This window comes from Montipora capricornis, chromosome 3, assembly GCF_036669925.1.
Source record: "Montipora capricornis isolate CH-2021 chromosome 3, ASM3666992v2, whole genome shotgun sequence".
Taxonomy (NCBI): Eukaryota; Metazoa; Cnidaria; class Anthozoa; order Scleractinia; family Acroporidae; genus Montipora; species Montipora capricornis.
In genome coordinates, this window is record NC_090885.1 from 14,371,361 (window position 1) to 14,392,801 (window position 21,441).

At 39.4% G+C, this 21,441-nt stretch overlaps 1 protein-coding gene and 1 pseudogene across 1 annotated transcript in view; one reads left to right on the top strand and one right to left on the bottom strand.

The window, feature by feature from the left end:
• LOC138042324 (adhesion G protein-coupled receptor L4-like) overlaps positions 1–16,340 on the bottom strand; it is a 42,038-nt gene extending 25,698 nt beyond the window's left edge. The window contains exons 1-10 of the mRNA XM_068888176.1: positions 16,175–16,340; positions 16,025–16,064; positions 12,887–13,063; positions 9,545–9,851; positions 8,015–8,187; positions 7,758–7,846; positions 7,557–7,661; positions 5,414–5,588; positions 5,062–5,166; positions 3,286–3,382 (exon numbers count right to left, since the gene is read on the bottom strand). Coding sequence (XP_068744277.1) covers positions 3,286–3,382; positions 5,062–5,166; positions 5,414–5,588; positions 7,557–7,661; positions 7,758–7,846; positions 8,015–8,187; positions 9,545–9,851; positions 12,887–13,063; positions 16,025–16,064; positions 16,175–16,231 — 1,325 coding nt within the window. The 5' untranslated portion in view covers positions 16,232–16,340. The remainder of the gene's footprint in view (positions 1–3,285; positions 3,383–5,061; positions 5,167–5,413; positions 5,589–7,556; positions 7,662–7,757; positions 7,847–8,014; positions 8,188–9,544; positions 9,852–12,886; positions 13,064–16,024; positions 16,065–16,174) is intronic.
• Positions 16,341–17,604: 1,264 nt separating this feature from the next.
• Positions 17,605–21,220, top strand: LOC138039883 (uncharacterized; annotated as a pseudogene).
• Positions 21,221–21,441: the final 221 nt, after the last annotated feature.

Genomic DNA, 21,441 nt, shown 5'->3' on the forward strand with positions numbered 1-21,441 from the left:
TATTTTACTACAAAGGTATCAATATTATTATTGCGTTAAGGTCACACAAAACGTGGCATTCTGGCCAATCTTGATGAAATTGGGGAATATTCTCTTCCAATATTTTAAATCTCTTCTGCATAACTGATCAGTTTTCAGCTATAACTGGTGATGTTAAGAGTAGGATCCATATAGACCATCGTAGTGTGCAACTGCTGCTTTTAAAAAATCGTTTCCTATTGTCAAAGCTTGGTTATACTAATGAGGTTTACAGGGGCATCCAGATGTATCGTTGCAGTGTGCAACTGTTAACTTTTAACATTCTTGTCCGATTGTAAAAGCTTGGTTACTAATGAGGTTGATAGTGGCATCCAGATGTGTCGTCGGAGTGTGCAACTATTGACTTTTAACATTCTTGTCCTATTGTAAAAGCTTGGTTACTAATGAGGTTGATAGTGGCATCCAGATGTGTCGTCGGAGTGTGCAACTATTGACTTTTAACATTCTTGTCCTATTGTAAAAGCTTGGTTACTAATGAGGTTGATAGTGGCATCCAGATGTGTCGTCGGAGTGTGCAACTATTGACTTTTAACATTCTTGTCCTATTGTAAAAGCTTGGTTACTAATGAGGTTGATAGTGGCATCCAGATGTGTCGTCGGAGTGTGCAACTATTGACTTTTAACATTCTTGTCCTATTGTAAAAGCTTGGTTACTAATGAGGTTGATAGTGGCATCCAGATGTGTCGTCGGAGTGTGCAACTATTGACTTTTAACATTCTTGTTCTATCGTAAAAGCTTGGTTACTAATGAGGTTGATAGTGGCATCCAGATGTGTCGTCGGAGTGTGCAACTATTGACTTTTAACATTCTTGTTTTATTGTAAAAGCTTGGTTACTAATGAGGTTGATAGTGGCATCCAGATGTGTCGTCGGAGTGTGCAACTATTGACTTTTAACATTCTTGTCCGAAAGTAAAAGCTTGGTTACTAATGAGGTTGATTGTGGCATCCAGATGTGTCGTCGGAGTGTGTAACTATTGACTTTTAACATTTTTGTCCTATTGTAAAAGCTTGGTTACTGATAGTGGCATCCAGATGTATCGTCGGAGTGTGCTACTGTTGACTTTAAACAGCCCTATCCTGATGTAACAGCTTGGTTACTAATGATGATGTCTGAAATATTGGTTAAAGTTACTAATATTCATTAAGGCGTTTTGCCCACGTGTACTGCATCAAATCGAGAATAGCTTTTAGCAGCACTAATTTTGAATTGGAGTTATCTGTTTGTTTTTGTCTGCAATTTACGACATTTATATAAGTAAATCATGTTAATCTGAGTAAAAACTAGGTGTGGTTTTAGGCAGTGATAAAATACAACCACACCTGCTCGGATATGTTTTTCTAGGAAGAATATACTGAGTACATATTAGAGGATGATGATTATTGTCTCCTGATTATTACTTTCTTATTTCTTTTATAGTGGCAATTTTAATTATTCTTGACTGAGTTAAGGAAATGAAGAATCAAACTGGGTTAAAATGATTTTAACCCAAATTTCATTTTGAACTATGACAATGATGAGTTTAATCGAATGCAAACTGATGACCAATTTGAAGACAAGCAATACAATTTTTGGCAATGAAAACGAAATGGGGTGTCCCAAAAAAGAAGACCCGAAGACCCCGAAAACTCGAAAAAGTAACCCAAAACCCTCAATTTGGCTAACCCTAGGCCTAAAGTCACCTCAAGCGAAGTTCAAGTCCTTCGTTCCCTACAACTTGTTTCAAAGTGAAAGCTAGGCGATCCGCCATATTTAACTGAGTAACCACTCTCCACGTGTGGCCGGGCACCTTCTAGGTCTAAAAACCAACTTTAGGCCTAGGGTTGAAGGTTTTGAGTTACTTTTTTCGAGTTTTCGGGGTCTTAGGTTCTTCGTTTTCGAGACACCCAACGAAATGCTCTTTTTATAATGTACTTTTTGAAGCAGTGTTACGAAATAGCAAGAAATTAAAAAAAGACAACAAATACCAGTAATCTCGCTATCTGATTGACTAATTAAGAGTCTTGACAACGCTGTTCGCGTCATTTTGGGAAATAAACCAATGATATTGTTAGCAAGTTTTTGACAACGCTTCGCTCTTTCTTTTTCTGATCTTGGGCACGCTCTGAAATAAACATTTACTTTGACGTTGAATGAATAAACTCGAATCCAAACTCGAACATGCCTTCCTCCCTGAATATTGTGATAAAAAAGAAATAGAATGTAGTTCAGAGGTTTCTGTACTCTTATCGACAACGATAGTCAACATTGTGACCACTGTGATTAATATCGTTGTCGATAGGAGTACAGACAACGCTGAACCACAACATTCCATTTATTATGTTACCGAGCAAAATTAAAGACGAAGACGTGTTTAAGCTGCATATAATTTGGCTAGTGTTTAAATTAATTTACATATTGGTGTAGCTCCTTGAGTTTACATCTAAAAAGCGAGATCATTTTGCCTATTGCACTTCCTAATGTCATTTAGGTTCTGCAAGTTTTTAATACGTGGCATTTCATGACCCACCAAGTAATTAAAAATGAAAGCGTGGTTTAGCGGCGTCGAAATAAATATTTGACGGGAAAAGCAATGATTGTATGCACCGGCGTATAAAAACTACAAAGGTAACGAAGAGCATTAATAAAATGTTGCTTCTCGATTTGTTTTTAAATTATCTCCTTGTCAAGTCGCGATCCACAGTTGAGAATTTCACTCAAGTCAAATCAGGACGTTCGTCTGCTGGCATGAGTTAAACATCGAGTTAAACAAAGGCGAAAGGCAAAGAACAAAAAGTGACATTTTTCCCTTGGGATACACGCTTACGCTTGTATGTGTAAGTGTATTAGTATTCGCATAATTTTTATTATCTCGCAGCTTTTCTCGACAGTCAATCCTTTGTCGTTGCTATGTAAATTCCCTTCTTTGGACAAAATATAAAACCCGAAAACCAACAACCAGATGAGTCTCTAATTTAAAGATCCTGAGTCACGTCCGAACGTTGGTACGAACGACACTTTCAATTAACATGTAATAGCTCTGTTGTCTTCCATCGTGCTGAGTGAAATAAACGTCAACCAATTTCGTTAACAAGACATTTGCTGACAGCTTGAAGGCAGACTTTAACGCCTTGCGCATTCAAAGTGTTACATTCACCACTGTGCCGAATTTCAAGTATGAAAGGAATGCGGGGATAAAAACCCCGCATTCCATCAGGATACTTCCAGATAGACCCCGCTGCGTCTCGTCATGTTAATTCTACTCACGTTGCAATCTTATCCAGCGTTGATGGCAACATTTTGTGCAAACTTTTGTAAATGACGCTAAAGGATTTCACTTTGGTTCGAAAGTCTTTGCCGGCATCTGTTATGACATTCAAAATTAAACGTTACTAATGCACCAATCGAGCGTACAAAAATCGGGCAATAAGGGATGCCTTATGGCCCCCACAGGGATTTTGCCTGGAGGCAGAATCCCGAGGAGGCATCACGGTAGCTTGCGCGTACATAGAGTTTACAGTGATGTAGTATTACATATCTGGTAGACCATTAAAAATCTCGATTTACTAGAACTAGGCGCGCGTGAAATAAATGGATAATGATGACGTTTTCACACCAAATGCTCGCAAGTAAGTCTTGCGTACTGATGACGTTGAGCAGAAAACTGCCGAGAGCGTGATACATGGGAAAGTAACGTCACAATAAAGGATGTATCGGTAATCGGAAATCTTTATTTACGTGGCTCAACATTATTGTTCAGAATATCTTATATCTACAATCACAGTCATAAGTCGTTGGAACACCCACCCCCTTTCCTCCGTGCAATGTTGAATAGCGCATTGCACCCAAAGGAACTGTTCAGAGCGTTTTAGTTTCTAAACAACACTGAAGTGGGAGAGGGAAGGATGCTCGATTAATTCTGTCAGTGTACCAACAATGTGTCACTGATTGTAGCGTTGGAGCAGCCATTCGAAAAGCAAGAGAAAGCTTTTGTCCGCCTTTGTCTTCAGTCCGTTTTTTCAATGGGTCGTAAAATGACTAAATTATCTCACGACAAGGATAATCCTTTGGTTTGATTAAGAGTCGTGGGACGATTTCATTTGGGAAAAAAATGTCAATTGACGTACATTGCGAACGCCTTTGGATTGGAGAACAAAGCCACAAGTTATTCTCATCTTTTTGCTGGATTTTGAGACCGTCATTTTCCGTTCTTTCCAAGTGTTAGTACACTTTCGACAAGATAACTGCAACAGGAAACTCTTAAACTTGCAAAACCATGTCATGGGTAGCTGCATTGTTGGGGATACTCTCAGCATTTCCGAATTTTAATGTTGTTACCAGAAGAGTTTTCTAAACAAAACTTTCACTGGATGTACTATCATTAATAATACCGTGACACTGCTTCAGTTCCTTCATCCGGTCAGATTCTAACACTTCCAGTTTCTTACTATTCGTTTGATCATTTAATCCTATAACTGCGGTTATCTAATCCAGATCAAGGACATCTAAATAAAGTATTGATATTAAACCATTAAACCGTGCAACAACAGTGGTTATTCACGTTTAACTCAATTCTTCATCCCTTGCAGTATGTTACATTGTTAAAGAAACGGTGGCTCCATTGTGTTAAAAATTGACATTGCGTTTCCTTTAGTTTCTGTTTCGACTGGTATACCATCGTTTCCGCCATGATCAAACCGTCTACTTACAACACCCTTTTCATATTTTATACTGATTTGTTCTCCCCCCCCCCCCCCCCCCCCGCTTCAACATCAATTGCTCCGTTTGCCGTGTGCCCTAGCTTGCACACAAGCTCTCCGTGTGTCGGATGTGGCGCGGTCAACAGCTCCAATTCCCCAGCTATTGACCTCGCGCCATTCGACGCACGAAGAGCCTGTGTGCCGGCTAACTGTGCCATGGACTCATTGAATTCTGCGCACAAGTATACTTAATAGCGGGGGCAGCTGTAGTGTCAACTATTTATAGAATAACGTTAATTCTCGAGCAGTTATTTAAGTTAGATACTTCAAGTGTTTCTCCTACCTAATAGTTTTACATAGAGAAAATCGCTGATTTCATTCCAGTTCTCATTCTCTTTGGGCCCTGAAAATCTGTATTCTGCCGATTCGAGTGATGCAACTTGCAGAACTATAATTTGGAATCAAAATGTGACAAAGTAAGGACATATAATGATATATATATATTGGATGCAGCTGATAGATTAACAGGTCTTGCTTGTCGGTCTCTTCTGAACTTTGAGGACATTAAACAACAAAATGAACGCTTGGAGAACAGTGTGTATGTAAATAACATTGCTAGTAAATGGAATCTGGCATGTATCATGATTCTTCAATCAATCCTATAAATTTCCAGTGAAATCAACGTTTAATCTCACCTACGTTAGATTGTAGTGAAAGCAAAATAGTTGTGTCATTTGCCCATTTGCGAGACAGTTCTATGCCAAATAGCTCTGTCACTTTAGCAATCTGAATGGCCAAGGAAAAATTCGATTGACGCCACTGGTGTTTCTTTGTATCTTCAAGTACTTCGTTAATTGTCCTCGTGCCTTCCTTGAAAGGGAAATTAATGTTTAGAAGGGAGGCTTTAGATTTATGTTTCTTCTTCAAATGTCTCATAGGGCAAATTGATTTTGACGTTCTGTCGTATGTTAGCTTTAAATCATATAAGTACGAAATAAGAAATTCAGAAGCCATACGTGCTAAGGGTCGTTTTAAAACTGATGTTTTTAAATTCTCATTTTTTAATTGCATCGTGGACTTATGGAACGGCCTTCCTGTAGCTATCAGGACGATTAAACAAGTGTCATTGTTCAGTGAGAAAGTGAATTCAGTTTTACATTGAGAAATTTAACTTAAATAAGGAAAAATGTTTATGTAATGTTTAAAAAACGAGCAGCAGTGTTTTATCGGGGTTTAAAAACACGAGGCGTTGCGGAGTGTTTTTAGACCCGATAAAAAACGCGCTGCGAGTTTTTTGAACGGCTTAAAAAACATTCCACAAAGAGCGTGTCCCTCTGGACTCAAAACAATGGTTCAAATTGTGAGAGGTGAATATTAGCATACAAGAAAAACGAGCTATGCCTTTAGTTATTAGTATTCTTTATATAAAGAATACTAACGAGGAGTGTTTTATTAGTATATAAAGCTAATACACGTGACGTTTTATCGGTGTTTTGATGGGCTGTAAGGCTAATGAATTATTACTGATTTTTTTTTAAGGTTGATATGATCTGTTTAAATCAGTATTCTATCATATTGTATCTTAATTGAGGAAGTTTATTTAAAACAAGGAATCTAGAATTCTGTATAAACTGGCCTAATTACTCAGATTTCACCTTTTTATATTTGTAAATATTTTTAATTTTTAATTTTACATTTTATTTTGATCACCTGTGTTATTGAATTTGAGTAAATAAATAAATAAATCTGTTATTTCTCCCTTGCCAGTCATGAAAGGACGCGGCTCGTTTTGGAGGAAATCATAAGATCTCGAGTACAAGTCGGATTTGATAGGTGTTAATATTCATGAGCTAAATTAAATGCACTAAATAAAATTTCTAGATTCTACTTGGACGATAGCATATTTCCCTAAAGGCCAAAGTAAATTGCTATGGCAACCACCCGCGTACGATAAAAAGCTGTAAAATTGAAAAAAAAAACCCAGAAAACTGCCAAATACAAAATTCCAAGTGTTATATAACTAAGTTTGGTTTAAGTTCATGGAGATACACCTTCCTACGAAATAAGATTAATTAAGGTATACAAATTATTTGTTAAGGAAATAAAAGAGTTAGACTAATAATTAATGCATAGTACAAATAGACGTAATATATGATTTAGGGTTTTTATACAGAGTTATTTTTTTGTTTGGTTAGTATTTAGTGGCATACCTGAAAACTAGCTACAAAAGTAACTGAGTGTTTGACCACTTTAAATAAAGTTTTGATTTTTGATTGATCGATTTGATTTATAATTAATCAAAACGACGCGAGAGAGATGTTGTTTTCAAGTGGTATGCTTTACCATGCAGGTTTCAACCACATTTTCATTAGTCAAGTGATGAATTTGTTCTTTTTATGTATTTTCTTTTGCCAAATGTTATTTTCAGTATTTCATGACTACTTAAGCTTCGCTGTCCACTGGGACTCCTACAAAGACCTCACCCTTACTTTTAAAGGTCCAATAGGTCAAACTTTGGTGGGAGGCCAACACTAATTGCTCGTTTTCACACAGCTCGTTCTATAACATGATTCCAAAGAATAGGGCTAGTGAAAACGTTCACTATAATTATAATGAATAAGCAAACGAGATTGATGGCTCAGAGTGGGGCAGTGAAGATTGAATAACATAAAATACCCCTTTGAGTTACCGGAATCTGATCAAAAAGAGCCACAGCTCAACCCAACCACGATTTCAAGTGAGCCCTTTGGCTGTACCGTTTTGATACAAACCTTAATCATGCAAATTCATCTGAAAAAAACCTCAAATTGAATTTTGAAGCATTGAACTGTTCTGTACCTTTGAGATTTCCGTTATTTGCCGCTGTAATGAAGCTGATTGGCCTGAAGGCATTAATATCAACCTTTTCGTCAAGTTGCCCATAAAATTCTTGAACGTTTTAAGCTTCAAACAGAGCAAAGAATATCAATGTCACTTTGTATTCTAATTCCAAATGATCCAGACAGACAAAAAAAAGATACTGCAGAATCTAAAACTTACCTTCTGCTGAGGACTGTGACAAAACTGGGGAATACACTTGATGTTATCAAAGAAAGCACCAATACGGTAACAACCAATTAGATTAAGTTCTGAAGGGAATCGAAAAGGAACATTAATATTTGAAGAGGGTAAATAATTACAACTTGCAAGCGTTCGAAGGAGACCACGGCTTCCGTTTTTATATATCTGCCATCAAGGTATCAAATGCACAATTATTCCTATAATTTCATGTAATACTGGCAGCAAACTTAATTTACCTGTATCATTCATGACAAAATGCCTTGATGACAAAGGGCGCTCTCCCTTTAGGGTGGGAAACTTTGCGCTGACACACATAAAATCTGCGTCAGTTTTTTCCTTGTGCAGGAGTTCCATGTAATACAGTTTTCCTTTGGCGAGATTAATCTCTTCAGAGGACTGGTCAGTATTCCTGCAAGAAATTCATATTTCAAGGAATATGATTACTCTACTTTACAGTAGCTGTTGTAACATAGACGACTTAAAGCAAACCAATACCTCTATTATCATTATCGTCATCATAATCGTCCTCATCATCATCACCATCAGACTTTCAGCCGTTTGAGGCGACACTTCAGTAGCATATTGACAGTAATTATTCCAAGTTCGAGTGCGGAGGCCTAACACTACTGTGAAGTTTTTTATACCCAATTATTCCATGCCATCAGAGATCAACTCTAGTATTGGAAATGGGCCCACACAAGGACAGAGAAAAAACTCTGACCAGGGTGGGTTTAGGGTTAGGGCTGTCCTTGTGTGGGCCCAATTCCAATAATAGGGTTGACCTCTGATGGAAAAATTGGGTATTTAAAACTTCACAGTAGTGTTAGGCCTCACTCGAACTTGGAATCATTACTTTTCTGAGCATTCGGCAGCTCCATGCAATGTTGTTTTCCGTTAGTGCTCCACCCTGCTGTTGAGCCCTACTCTTCGCATGTACTTTTCTTTGTGTTACTCACTTTACCTCGACTAATAGTCCAGGCCCCAGTTGTTCACACGATGGATAGTGCTATCCACCGGTTCAATCACTATCCAATGGATAACTCAATTGCTTTCGATTGGATAGTGATTTATCCAGTGGATAGCGTTATCCACCTTTTGAACAAGCCTCTTCATCAAGAAAGCAAGAGGCATCCGCTCTTGTGCTTTCCCTTAGATAACTAAGTAAGAATTTCTTCTCCCTTTTTACAAACCCAATCAGTCCTCATCTCCCTAACCTAAACTGTTTTCTCTCTTATCCCACACCCATCACAGCACAACATTCCCGACCTCCATGCCGCCTTAGGGTTTAATTGAATTTAAAACCTGAGGTATGAGGTATGAGGGTAGCCTGAGATAACGTATCCCCTGATGGTATTAGGGAGTTTAAGAAACCACGACGGCTACTGCGACGAAAAGATCACTTTAAAGTAGTAGTTTAAGCGTTTCACGATGTTTCCATCTTGCCTATGTTGTACAATATAGGCGAAGTATGCTACAACCAGACTGGTATTTACGGATTTGAAGCAAAGAGAGAGAAAGGAAAGGGGTGATTCACTGTTGTTTGCATGTCCACGTTGTAATCAAAACCTGAAAATAGGTCATTTTACATTGTTGTTTTGACGAGTACGGCAGAGAAATGTTTAAAAATGCGTGCCGTACGTGCAGCACGATCATTTTTTACTCTTTTAACCGATAATATTATTGCTTTTTGTCGTTGTCGTTGCCGGAGCCGTCCTCGTTTCTTAAACTCCCTATTCGTCTGAACAGCACGCACTTTCAAGGCATACCTGCTAAAGCGGAACTTCTCCGTGGAATGCTTTTGATTTATGATTAGTCGTTTTCTGGACGATTGTTCATTATCACTTATCCACAGCTGACAAACATCATCACAAGAAGTCTGGAACCTGTAATTTCCTGTTTCAGGAGCTCTGAAGAATGACTTTAATCTCTGACCATAGTAATCACGATTAGAAGGATTGTAAATGCAAAAGGTGTCGATAAACTTGGTCTCCGTAGGAGCACAAGGGAATCGATCGCTGGACTCTAAATCTGCCACAGCATCTCCGGATACACCCGTCCAAAGCTCGCGATACACTAAAGCAATAAAAACGCCACGGGTGACAAAAGTGTTCAAAAATAGAATATGGGCTGTAGCATTGAATATGTGCTGTAATTTGTTATAAATAGGTTGAAAAATACGCGAATATGGTTTATAGTGAGCAAAACATGGGCTTCTTGAAACTCGTTATATATGTTGTTTTCAGCATCAAATATATAGGTTAAAATTATCGATTTTTACGATCTTCCGAAAATCTTCGTAACACGCGGCCGCGCGAGTGACGTGGGGCCAGGTAGAGGAAGCTTTCGCTATTTGGAATTGACCATGGACAATGCTATTTCGATGACTTCTTCGATGGGATTCTCGGCTCTTATTTTTCAGGCTCGTCGGTTTATACACGATGCTGAATTTGAGGTCATCCAGCGAATTCATAGAAGTCTCGGAGATGTTCTGTATTTGCTAAATTATCTCGTTAGTCGAGCGTGTTGTGCAACAAGTCCCTTTGATTTGGACAGACAGAACTATTTTTACTCTCTTATTACAGAGTTGCGATCACTCTAAGAAACATGTAAACGTAATATTTTTGCCAATGATTCAAGAGAAGATCAACGAGAAGCTTTCCGCTATCGACGACAAACTCTGCATGATCGTGGGAGGCCGTGATTTTTAATCAGGTACTGACGATCGAACTGACGCATTAGCCACTGACGAGAGTCTACTGAGCAAAATGTTTGTTCGCTCAGAGACTGAACCATCGAGTGTACTGAGCTTTTCCCTTCTTCGAGGGACCGAATCATTTTAACGGCATTTGACCCGTTGTTTGTTGTCATCATTGAAATAACTGTGGTCCGTCTGTTTCGTATGTTCTGGGTCTTTCTTTGTTACAGGGGCACCCAACGACCAATTTGTTGTAAAATGTATTATTATACCCCAGTTAATGAAAATAAATGTTATTAAGGCATTTTCAGGTGTTTTTCAGTGTTGCTGGGAAAACATTATCTGTTCCTTTTTCCCAGCAAGACACACAAGAAATTTCCCAGCCAGCTAGATAAAATTGGTTGGTTTCCCAGCCAGCGGATCAAATTTATTTCCCAGCCAGGAATTCCGCGCGCTTTCAAATCCCTCGATCCAAAACGACCGAACAAAAGCGACAAAACAGGTTTTTTCCGCAAGCGCAATCACTCTGACCAGCCGTCGTATGTTTGTGACTATTCTCTGGGAGAGGGAAAGGGTTCTTTTTTTTTTTTTTTTTTAGTCGTCCTCAGTCTTCAGAGTTTCTACAGCCAGCTCGGGTTGAAATGCTAAAAAAATTTAGTAATTCCCTGGCAAAACCTCTATCAATAACAAAATTTCCCAGCCAGCTCATCGAAACACCTGTATTTTTCCCGGCCAGCAAGATTCCTCTGGGGAACAGATAATGTGAGGAACAGATTCGTTGGGTGCCCCTGTTGTTAGGCAGTTGCATATCTATGGTGGTTGACACAGCTCAGGCAGCGAGACAAAAGTGAAAGGGCAGCCCTTTCTCTCACAGCAGGCGTTTGGTCTGATGACGAATGCGATGGTCCACCTGAACCTAATCGCAGCTTCTTGATTGCTTGATCTGTCAAATCTGTTTGTTGCTCGGTCTGATACCTCATTATCCTGGGAAAAATGAGGGAGAGTCGTCGCAGTCTGGACTATACGCTGTATTTCTTCATCAGAAATAATTTCAGCAGTGAACGACAACCAAATGTTGAGTAACAAAATAATCTACAGGGTGTTAGTAGGACCCATAATTGTGTTGCCGTGGGACACGCGCGTGGCCGCGTGTTACGAAGATTTTCCAAAGATCAAAGAAATCGAGAATTTTAACCTACATATTTAATGCTGCAACAACATGTATATATCGATTTTCTAGAAACCCATGTTTTGCTCACTATGAACCATATTTGTGTAAGTTTCAACCCATTTAAAACACATTACAGCACATATTCAGTGGTACAACCCTTTCTCTTTTTTTAACACTTTTGTCATCCTTGGCTTTCCATATTAAAGGCCCTTTGTATCAAGTGAAATTGATTGTGAGGAAACGTATCCTTTGTTCTATAGTGGCTTGGGGATGCTCGGAAAAATCCGAGTGTCGAACCTACGAAATTCCCATTCCTGGGTCGTCGGATGCTCTGTCGCCGGCAACCACAATCTAATCTTTCTAATTGTTTTTGTTGTTTTTTTTTTTTGTAATTTGTTCATTTTTTACGTCGCAACGCAATAGAGTACTTAGAATGCGTAATTTGCTAAAACTTAAAATTAATAAATAATAATAAAACATTACAGTACTTACAATAGCTTACTAACAACAAACACAACGGTACTTACAGTAAATTACGCAGAAGAATTTTTACAAATAATCTGCCTTAATGGCTTTAGTCAAAGTCTTACCTCACTGATAAATAATTTAAATGACGCCGTCATTCAATTAAAATGTATATATATATATATATTAACTTATTAATTAAGGATAACCAGTTCCTCCAGTTTTCTAATTTAGTCTTCTTGATTCTTCCCAAAAATCGAAAGCTACGTTCAAATCTTTCCCTAATTCAAATTGGTACTCTCTGGAGTCTTTCATAAATAATTCTTCTCTAATTGTAGTGTATGGAAAAGTAAAATAACCACAGATGAAGTAGTTTTACGTCCCGAGGGTGAGGTCCCTTGTTTTATGAGTCAATAAATCAATGAGTCAATGAGTCATGAGTCATGAGTCAATGAGACTCACGGTCAATATAGCAATAATTTATTGATTATGCCTAAGCCCTCGCACTCTCTGAAATTTTAGCTTTCATTTTATGGTTTGGTTAACTACACTAACTCATTGACTCATTGACTCATTGACTCATTGACTCATGACCCATTGACTCATTGACTCATGACCCATTGACTCATTGACTCATGAATGGGTAAGATAAAGAATACAGAATTAAAATACAAGGCATAAAGGTGAATTAATTCCGCGACCTCCCAAACTCATGAAAACTCCACGAGCCCTTAGAGATTCGTGGAAATCGAGGAAGAGGAAGGGAGTCGAACTGACCTTTCTTAATGGTGCAATTGACCTCGTTCGAATGGCGAAATTCTCTCTTCGTCGAGTCAAGCATAAGACCAACCGCAAGTCCAGTCCGGTGGTACGTGTTGCCTCCCACACAGTCATAGTATGTTCTGCAGTCCATTGGGTCAGCATGCATACCATCGGTTTTGCCGACACAAAAGTCTAAAGTAAGACAAGATAAATATGACAACAATATACAACAGGGTAATTTTCTTCATAGCAGTAGCAGATTCTTTTATTGTATACAATTTGCGCCAAAGCAAGAATCTGTTACCCAAGAAGAATCTGGACAGGTATTAGGTTTGTTCCCATCAGCGTCTGAAATCTGTCTATTTGTGGGAAAATAAACAATAGACCAAATCGCCTGACTCAGTGACGTACCCAATTCAAATCTCCCGGGTTAAGATTCTTTGTGTAATGCGTTTGCGTCATAATGTAGCATTCACATTTAAATTAAATGATATGGAAATACCTAGAATAAAACGTTTTATTCCTAAAGGGTTTGAATTGGTGACAACATTGAGTTAGATTTGGCAAAACTTGTTCTTAAAATAGACACTGTTCTGACGCTAATGGGACTTGGCCAATAACTTTACTGGTGAGTGAGACACTGATATTTTATTGCGAATTCAAACTGGAAAGGAACCGATAGAAATTATAAGAGAGCTGCCCAGTTGTGAGTTCGTACTATATCCCTTCCCAGGAGAATGAGAGAATGAATGATAGTGAATTACATGAAACTCATACATGTATGAACTGCGGATTGTGACACACAAAAAAAAACTATCTGGGTCCACTATTTTTCAGGTTTCCTTCGTAAGTGTTCAAATTGCTCTCTCATCTGCAATAATGGCAGTGAAGAGATCAACTGCGATGAATCATCAACGCTAAGATTCCTTAAGCTTAGTAATCTGCAGTTTGAAATATATATGACTTTCAAATTCTTTACCATATTATTGATGAAGGAATAATGTTTTTTTTTTGGCAATGGTGACTCGAGGAGGAGGAGTGGAACCTAATACTTTCCTACCGTAGTATCCCCGAGTATCCCCGAGTCACCATTGGAAAAATATTATCTCTCCATGTAATCTACCGGTTTTCCGATCTCACTTATTCATTTCAATAACAAATCATTTATATGTCATTTATTGGTATCACCCTCAAAAATATGGTAAGACACAAGCACACATTAATTCTTGTTGGCTCTCGTCAAGTTACATATATATGTAACGGTGCCGTCATACCTACGTAAAAATGTTTATGTTTGCAGAAGAAGACGGTCACGTAACTCTAGCTAGCCCGCGTTTTGAGTAGTTTTCCCATAGCGGCAAGTGTAGTCCCTTTTGAATCGATATCCAATTTCAGTTGGCCTACTTGACTTACGAGTAACCAATGAAAACTATTTACGTTCTAGGGGGACACTTTCTAATCGAGTCAGTCCCACGGGATGTTCCTCGGGTATCGATCGTGATACCATACGATTCAGCGTTTGGACGCCATCTTGTTGGCTACTACATGGTGTAAGCCTTGTATAGAATTTCTGGGACAAATAACCTCGATCTCATGCGATAGTTAGGGAAGTGAAGGTTAATACCTGGATGCGTGACCATCCGGCTTACCCTCTGGGGAGTCACGCCTTACGGCTATCCAGCAAGAAAGGCTACTGATATGCTAGGAAAGGCTACTGATATTGCATGTATTCCGTACACACGTATTCCTTTTTTTTTTTTTAATGTAATTATTAGCTACAAGGTAACAGTCAAAAGAATGCTAGTGTAATACCTTCATTACTGACTAAACACTAGAAAAGGGTAGTACAAAACAATTCTCCCCAAGCATACGACACTTTCAAATGCTCCCCCAATAACAAAACATCACAGTGTGTGACAGAAATCGAACGCACCTCACTAATCCTTGATCACTGCTAGTTTATTTAATCATTTGTCAGAAAAAGGACCGTAAAACAGTTATTGGCGCCATTACAGTATGTAATAAGAAGATCAGTTATGACTGCTCCCCTTACAGCCATAGTTTTGTCATTTATTGTGACGCCGTGTGGTTTTGTAATACGGGATGAGGAGACGGGAACGAGCCTCGAAAAGCGGAAGCTAATAATATTGGAGCAATTTTGAGCTTTCTATAGGCAAATTCTCTTTGTAAACAGGATAAAGAAATACATCATGTGTCACTCGTAATTTGAAGTAAAGCACATCTTTCGTTTCACCAAAGACAAATGATCTTTTGTCTCTCCGACATTTCAAAGATGTCAACAAGACGATTAATGATGATGCACTGCTCACCCCGTTTCTTGGTATCGGGCATAAATTAATATATATGTTTTTTAGATCTCCGTTTTTCTTTTAAATTTTTGAAAGAAACTTTGTCGAGCAAAGCATCAGTGCCTTGCTTGTACCGGGACCGGTACACCATAAAAATTGAAACTAGTGTGACATGTTTTTAACTTGGCTAAGGATAATGCGAGTGTACACCTGCTCCGGCATATAACTAAATTACAAAAGAAGTTAAGAAATCCAATCTTCTGTTCGTATGGGAGAAACCAAATCTGCTTCTTCTTTTTTTTTTTTTTTTTAATGAAAAGAAAGCTTATGGTGGCGACAACTTAAAAATATTTCCTTTCCCGTTAAAAAAGACAACAAAGGAACCAATTAGTGAATTCTAAGGTACCAGGGGAAGGTAGCACGATGACAATTATGAAGGTAGATTTTTCAGTACTCGGCAAACTACCTTGTGTACAGCACCCAATAAAGATTTCATTTGAGGGCAATTGCGGCCAGTGAAAGATTTCAACTGATATTTCGTTACGTTTTATCTCAGCCCATAAACGGATTTGTGTCAATTCCTCGTCGAAAGGGGTTACCTTAGGTTAAATGCTGTCGGGTTGTGTTTAATGCAAAAATGAAGTAATCCAAAATGAATTTGGAACTCTGTAAGAAGCAAAACAACAAATTAATGACAAGAGCTTCTCAGAGTGGAGTTAAAGACGGGGTAGGACTCGTACCGAAAACATGATCTATGGTTAAGTATGTTGAAAATATTGTGCGGTAAACAGATTCATGCTTTTCTAAAGTTACGGTCAATCGCTCAATGGTAGTCTACTCTTACCTTCATCGTAGTTTTCGGTTCCGCGGGAACATAGAACACTCTGTGAAAGACAAAGCCAGAATTTGTTTTTCTCAAAAGCTGTCTGAGGTAGCATCAGTACAGCAGTGAAATTAAAATAGGTCAATACAAACAACAATTGACTCCATTTACCTCGACAAAAACAAGCCATACTGATAGTATGCGCATTCCAAAATAGCCAATGGCCATTGGCGAATAAAGAGGTATATCGATGAATTAACGTCGCTTTCGAAAATGTTATTCTTCGATCTTCAACGACCAGCGCGCTAGAAAAGTGATATCAACTTAAAAGGTGTGTACTTTGGGGTCTTCGGGTCACCTCTAATGATTGGTCAATATTCAAAGCTTTGTTATCCTATGTGTGAAGCTTAAAGCGTGTTTACGTTAGCATCGGGTAAAAGAATTGTGAAATCCACAGGAAATCCAAATGCTTTGAAAGCAAATACTTTAGTTTAAACAAATAATTAGGTCAATCAAACATTTGCCTTAAATTTAGTAGAAATTTTAAAATTATAACAAAGACTCAGAAAGAAAAAAGTACTGAATATCATTATTATTGCCGAAATAGTTAACGTGAGAGATACAAAAGGCAAAATGGGTCAAAGTAATTCGAATGCGTGATATTTTTTCTATATAGTACAATCAGTTATATTAGTAAAGAATAAAATAGTAGTCAATTTACCCTTGAATTGAAACAGCGTCGAAAGCGCCTACTGGAGTTGAAAACTGTAAAATTTAGTTGGCAGAGTCCATGGTTTTAAATAAAGTGAAGACATCATCAACGTATCTGAACCAGATGGTAGGGTGGTCGCTGTTCTGAGCGATCCATTTCTCTTCAAAATGGCTCGTGAAAATGTTTGCAAGAACTGGACCTAAATGCGAGGCCATTGCCTGACACCGTCGATCTGGTCTTGGTACTCACTATCGAAGACGAAATAGCTCTTCTTTGTGGCAAATTCAAGCAAAGTCTTCAGAACATGGCGAGGCAATGTTGGTGGGTCAGGGAGAGCATACAGTTTTTCAGGATGTCTCGTCCCTGTTCACAAACGTTCAGCTAATGTTCGCCAGGATGAAACCATCCAGATTTGTCTTGAGTAACTCTTAACTAATGTGCTCTTCCTGACCCACCAACATTGCCTCGCCAAGTTCTAAAATTTGTACTAGAATTTATCACAAAGAAGAGCCATTTCGACTTTGATGGTTAATATTACGACCAGATCGACGATGTGGCAATAAACTCGACAAATCCCTGGTTTCATGAGCCATTTTGAAGAGAAATGGATCACTCAGAACTGCGCCTGCTCCACCATTTCACGGTTCAGATACGTTGACGATGTGTTCACTTTATTTAAAACCAGGGAATTGAAAAGACCCTGGGATCGACACGTGATTTTTACGGTATCGACAGCAAACGTTATATTTAGTGATTTTTAGTTGCATTGAATTTTGCTTAATGTAATAACATTACAAGAGGATTTTGCTAAACCTCGTTCCAGGGTCTGGGAAGAGAAGAAGAAAGACCCTGGGGACGAGGTTGGGGTCTGTCTCGAGATTGCTCGGTTATGGATCCCAAGATTGGATTTAATCTTATTCAATGGCTGGTTGGTAGGTCTCCCTTTTGCAAGCTCATTTTACTTGATGACTCATTGTACTATGATGCATCTTCAGCCTTAACTACATGGTGCTGTTATTCTTCGGAAACTGATGCACTTCAGCTTTCATCCAACCTCGGAGACCCAGAGGCAGTCAGTCGAGACGGGACGAAAATCGAGACTGGCGTAAAGTTTTTACCACGGCCTCCAGGGTTTTTATTGTTTGGGTATCTCTATAAAGCGCAGATAAATGCCCCAAAAATAAATTTTCGATTCCGCCACTTTTTAAACCCCGAAATCCAGCTTCAAAGTGCGCGCTTTGGCCACGCCCAATCAACTTGACCGGGAGACAGCGCCAGAAAGAGACTTGGTTCCAGAATCGAAATGAACGGACTTCGTGAAGTTAAAGCGCGACAAGTGGGCACCAAGCGATTCATATGCTCTGTTCTCTTGTCACTTCGCTCCCGAGGACTTCACGCTGCGGCTATCGTTTGGAAATCTTAAATGCCAGCAAACACTCATAAAGGATGACATTGGTGTTCTTCCAGTACCAAGTTTCAGCGCCAGGCACGCCACTTCAACTGAAAGAAACAAATATTTCAAATAAATATACTAGGCTTAAAAAGAATTCAAACTGACGGGAGAGGCAGACCAGTGACGTTATTTACAAGCATGACCAAGGAATAGAACTGGGGTCTACCGTGAAACAACTCTTGCACAGTCAGAGAGGGACTTGAACCCGCAACCTTCAGATTTCAAGCCTTGCACCCTGTCGACAGCCACAACCAAATCACAGCCAACATTGCGTGGAAATTGTTCTAGTCATACTAATTTATACCAGCAGGTTGAAAATAAGCACAAAAAAGGTCACATTTTCGAAACAAGATTATAGGTATGTTAATTTACGTAGGAGGTTTTGATCGAAGTATGTTGAAAATATTGTGCGGTAAACAGATTCTTTAAAGTTACTGTCAATCGCTCAATGGTGGTCCACTCTTACCTTTATCGTAGTTTTCGGTTGCGTGGGAACATAGAATACTGTGTGAAAGCCAAAGTCAGAAGAAGAAAAGAATACCTTGAATTTGTTTTTCTCAAAAGCTCTCTAAGGTCACATCAGTGTAGCAGTGAAAATAAAAATAGGTCAATACAAACAACAATTGACTGCATTTACTTCGGCAAAAGCAAGACATACAGACAGTATGCGCATTCCATAAAGGGAATAAAGGGATATATCTTAATTAACGTCCCTTTCGAAAAGACGATTCTTTCTTGAACGACCAGCACGCTAGAAAAGTGATATAAACTTTCTGGATTAGGTATAAAAAGATGGGTACTTTAAGGTCTTTGGGTTACCTCTAACGATTGGTCAATGTTCAAAGCTTTGTTATTAATTCTAAGTGAGCTTAATTAAAACGTGTTTACTATAGTATCGCGCAAAAAAACTGTGAAATCCACAGGAAATTCAAATGCTTAGGAGAGAAAATCCTTTGGTTTGAACAAATAATTAGGCCAATTACCTTAAATTTAGTTGCCATTTTAAAATTATATCAAAGTCTCAGAAAAGAAAAAACCTGAATATCATGATTATTGCCCAAATGGTTAACGTGAGAGATACCAAAGGCAAATTGGGTCAAAGTAATTTGAATTATGAAATTTACTTTTCAACAATATGATATTTTTCCTATATAGTACAATTCAGTCATATTAGCAAAGAATGAAATAGTAGTCAATTTACCCTTGAATTGGAACAGCATCGAAAACGTCTAGCTAGATGTTGAAAACTGTAAAAATTGGTTAGCAGAGTCCTTGGTTTCAAATAAAGTGAAGACACCATCAACGTATCTCAACCAGATGGTGGGGGGGGGGAGCTGTTCTAAATGATCCATATCTCTTCAAAATAGCACATGAAAATGTTTGCAAGAACTGGAGCGAAAGGCGAGCCCATTGCCACACCGTCGATCTGGTGGTGGTACTCACGATCGAAGACTAAACGGCTCTTCTTTGTGGCAAATTCAAGCAAGATATTTAGAACATAGCGAGGCATGCTGGTGGGTCAGGAAGAGCATACAGTTTTTCAAGAGAAACAGGCGGCTACGTCACCAATTGATATGCCGTATGTTGACAAAACTTCTAGGTCTCTTGATGCCGAGATAGCGCTAGCCTGCTGAAGAAAGGACTGAACTTCGCCGTAACTCCTGCGTACATCCCTGCCACGCAGATTATCACCAAGGGCGAACCAGCCACCCCTGCAGACAACTTGACGCTGAACAAGTAGACACTGTCGGGAGAGCTGTCAATAATATCTTTCAACAGGCAGAACCACTAGAGCCCAACATCACGAAGGAAATGCAAGACGCCCTTAAACGCTTAAAAGAGGACGAGTTCATCATGGTGCTACCAGCGGACAAAGGGCGCGCCAACGAAGTCATGGGTATCGACACCTATCACACTAGGATGTCTACCCTTATGGAGAACGGACCGTACTAGCTGCTCAACAAAGACCCGAAAGACCGTCTGACCCGGAAGGTTATCCGAAAAGCTACCAACCTTGAAGCGAAGCAGATATCCATCCGTTTACAACAAAGTCAGACCTCCACACAAACAGCCGCCTAGAATCTACGGTTTACCAAAGATTCACGAGGCCGATGTACCCTTAAGACCTATTGTGTCATGCGTTAACACCTTCGCATATGATTTATCTGCTTACTTATTTAACATCTTATCTCCTTTAACAGGTAACTGGGGTTTCACGGTGACTAATTCAGCTCACTTCGTATCCACCATTAGCAGCGAGACTATCCCAGACAACAAAATCATGGTGTCGCTGTTTACCAACGTTCTTATCGACGCCAATGTACAAACTGCGCTACAGAAACTAGAGGACGACCCCAACCTTGCAGACTGCACGACACTAACACCTTCTCAGATCGCTGACCTCCTGAATTTCTTATTGAGATCCAACGAACAATTAGAAGGAGCAGCCATGGGAAGCCCGGTCTCCGCTGTTATTGCCACCCTACACATGGAGAGTTTCGAACAACAGGCAATAAATACTTTGGCCTACAAACTTTTCACTATCCTGGATTGCGGAAACGTTGATAGCTTCTTACAGCATCTGAACAACCAGCAGCCTTCCATCCGCTTCCCCATGGAGACAGAGAACGACTACAAACTCGCTTTCCTTGACACCGCAGTTTCTAGAGAACCGGACGGCCGCCTCACCACTAGCGTGTACAGGAAGCCTACGCACACTGAACAGTACTTAGCGTATGATTCCCACCACCCGCAATCAGTAAAACGCGGTATTGTTAAGTGCCTATACGAACGCGCCAAACGTCTTGTAACAAAACCCTCTGTTATCTCCAAGGAAAAGAAATACCTGTCTTCTGTTCTTGCCTCTAATGGTTACTCTCTTTCTTTCTTGCAGAAAATCACCAAGACCAGGAAACCGAGTAGCAGTGCTGAGCCCACGATCGAGTACAAGTCTACTGCGGGTTACCCTATGTCAAAAGCCTATACGAACAACTTCGCCGCTACCCACAGCAACAAGGCATACGCGCTGCTTTCAAGTCGGAGACTGCATTAAGATCACATCTAGTACGACCGAAAGACGCTGTCGAGCCCACTAAACAAGATGGCGTGGTTTACAGGATTCCCTGAGAATGCGGTAAAGTCTACATCGGCGAGACTGGATGGCCTATGCAAGATAGAATCATTGAACATTAGCGAGACATCCGACTCCCTCACCCAGACCTCCGCCGTTTCAGAACACGCTAACAACACCGATACAACCCCTTTTTGGGAACG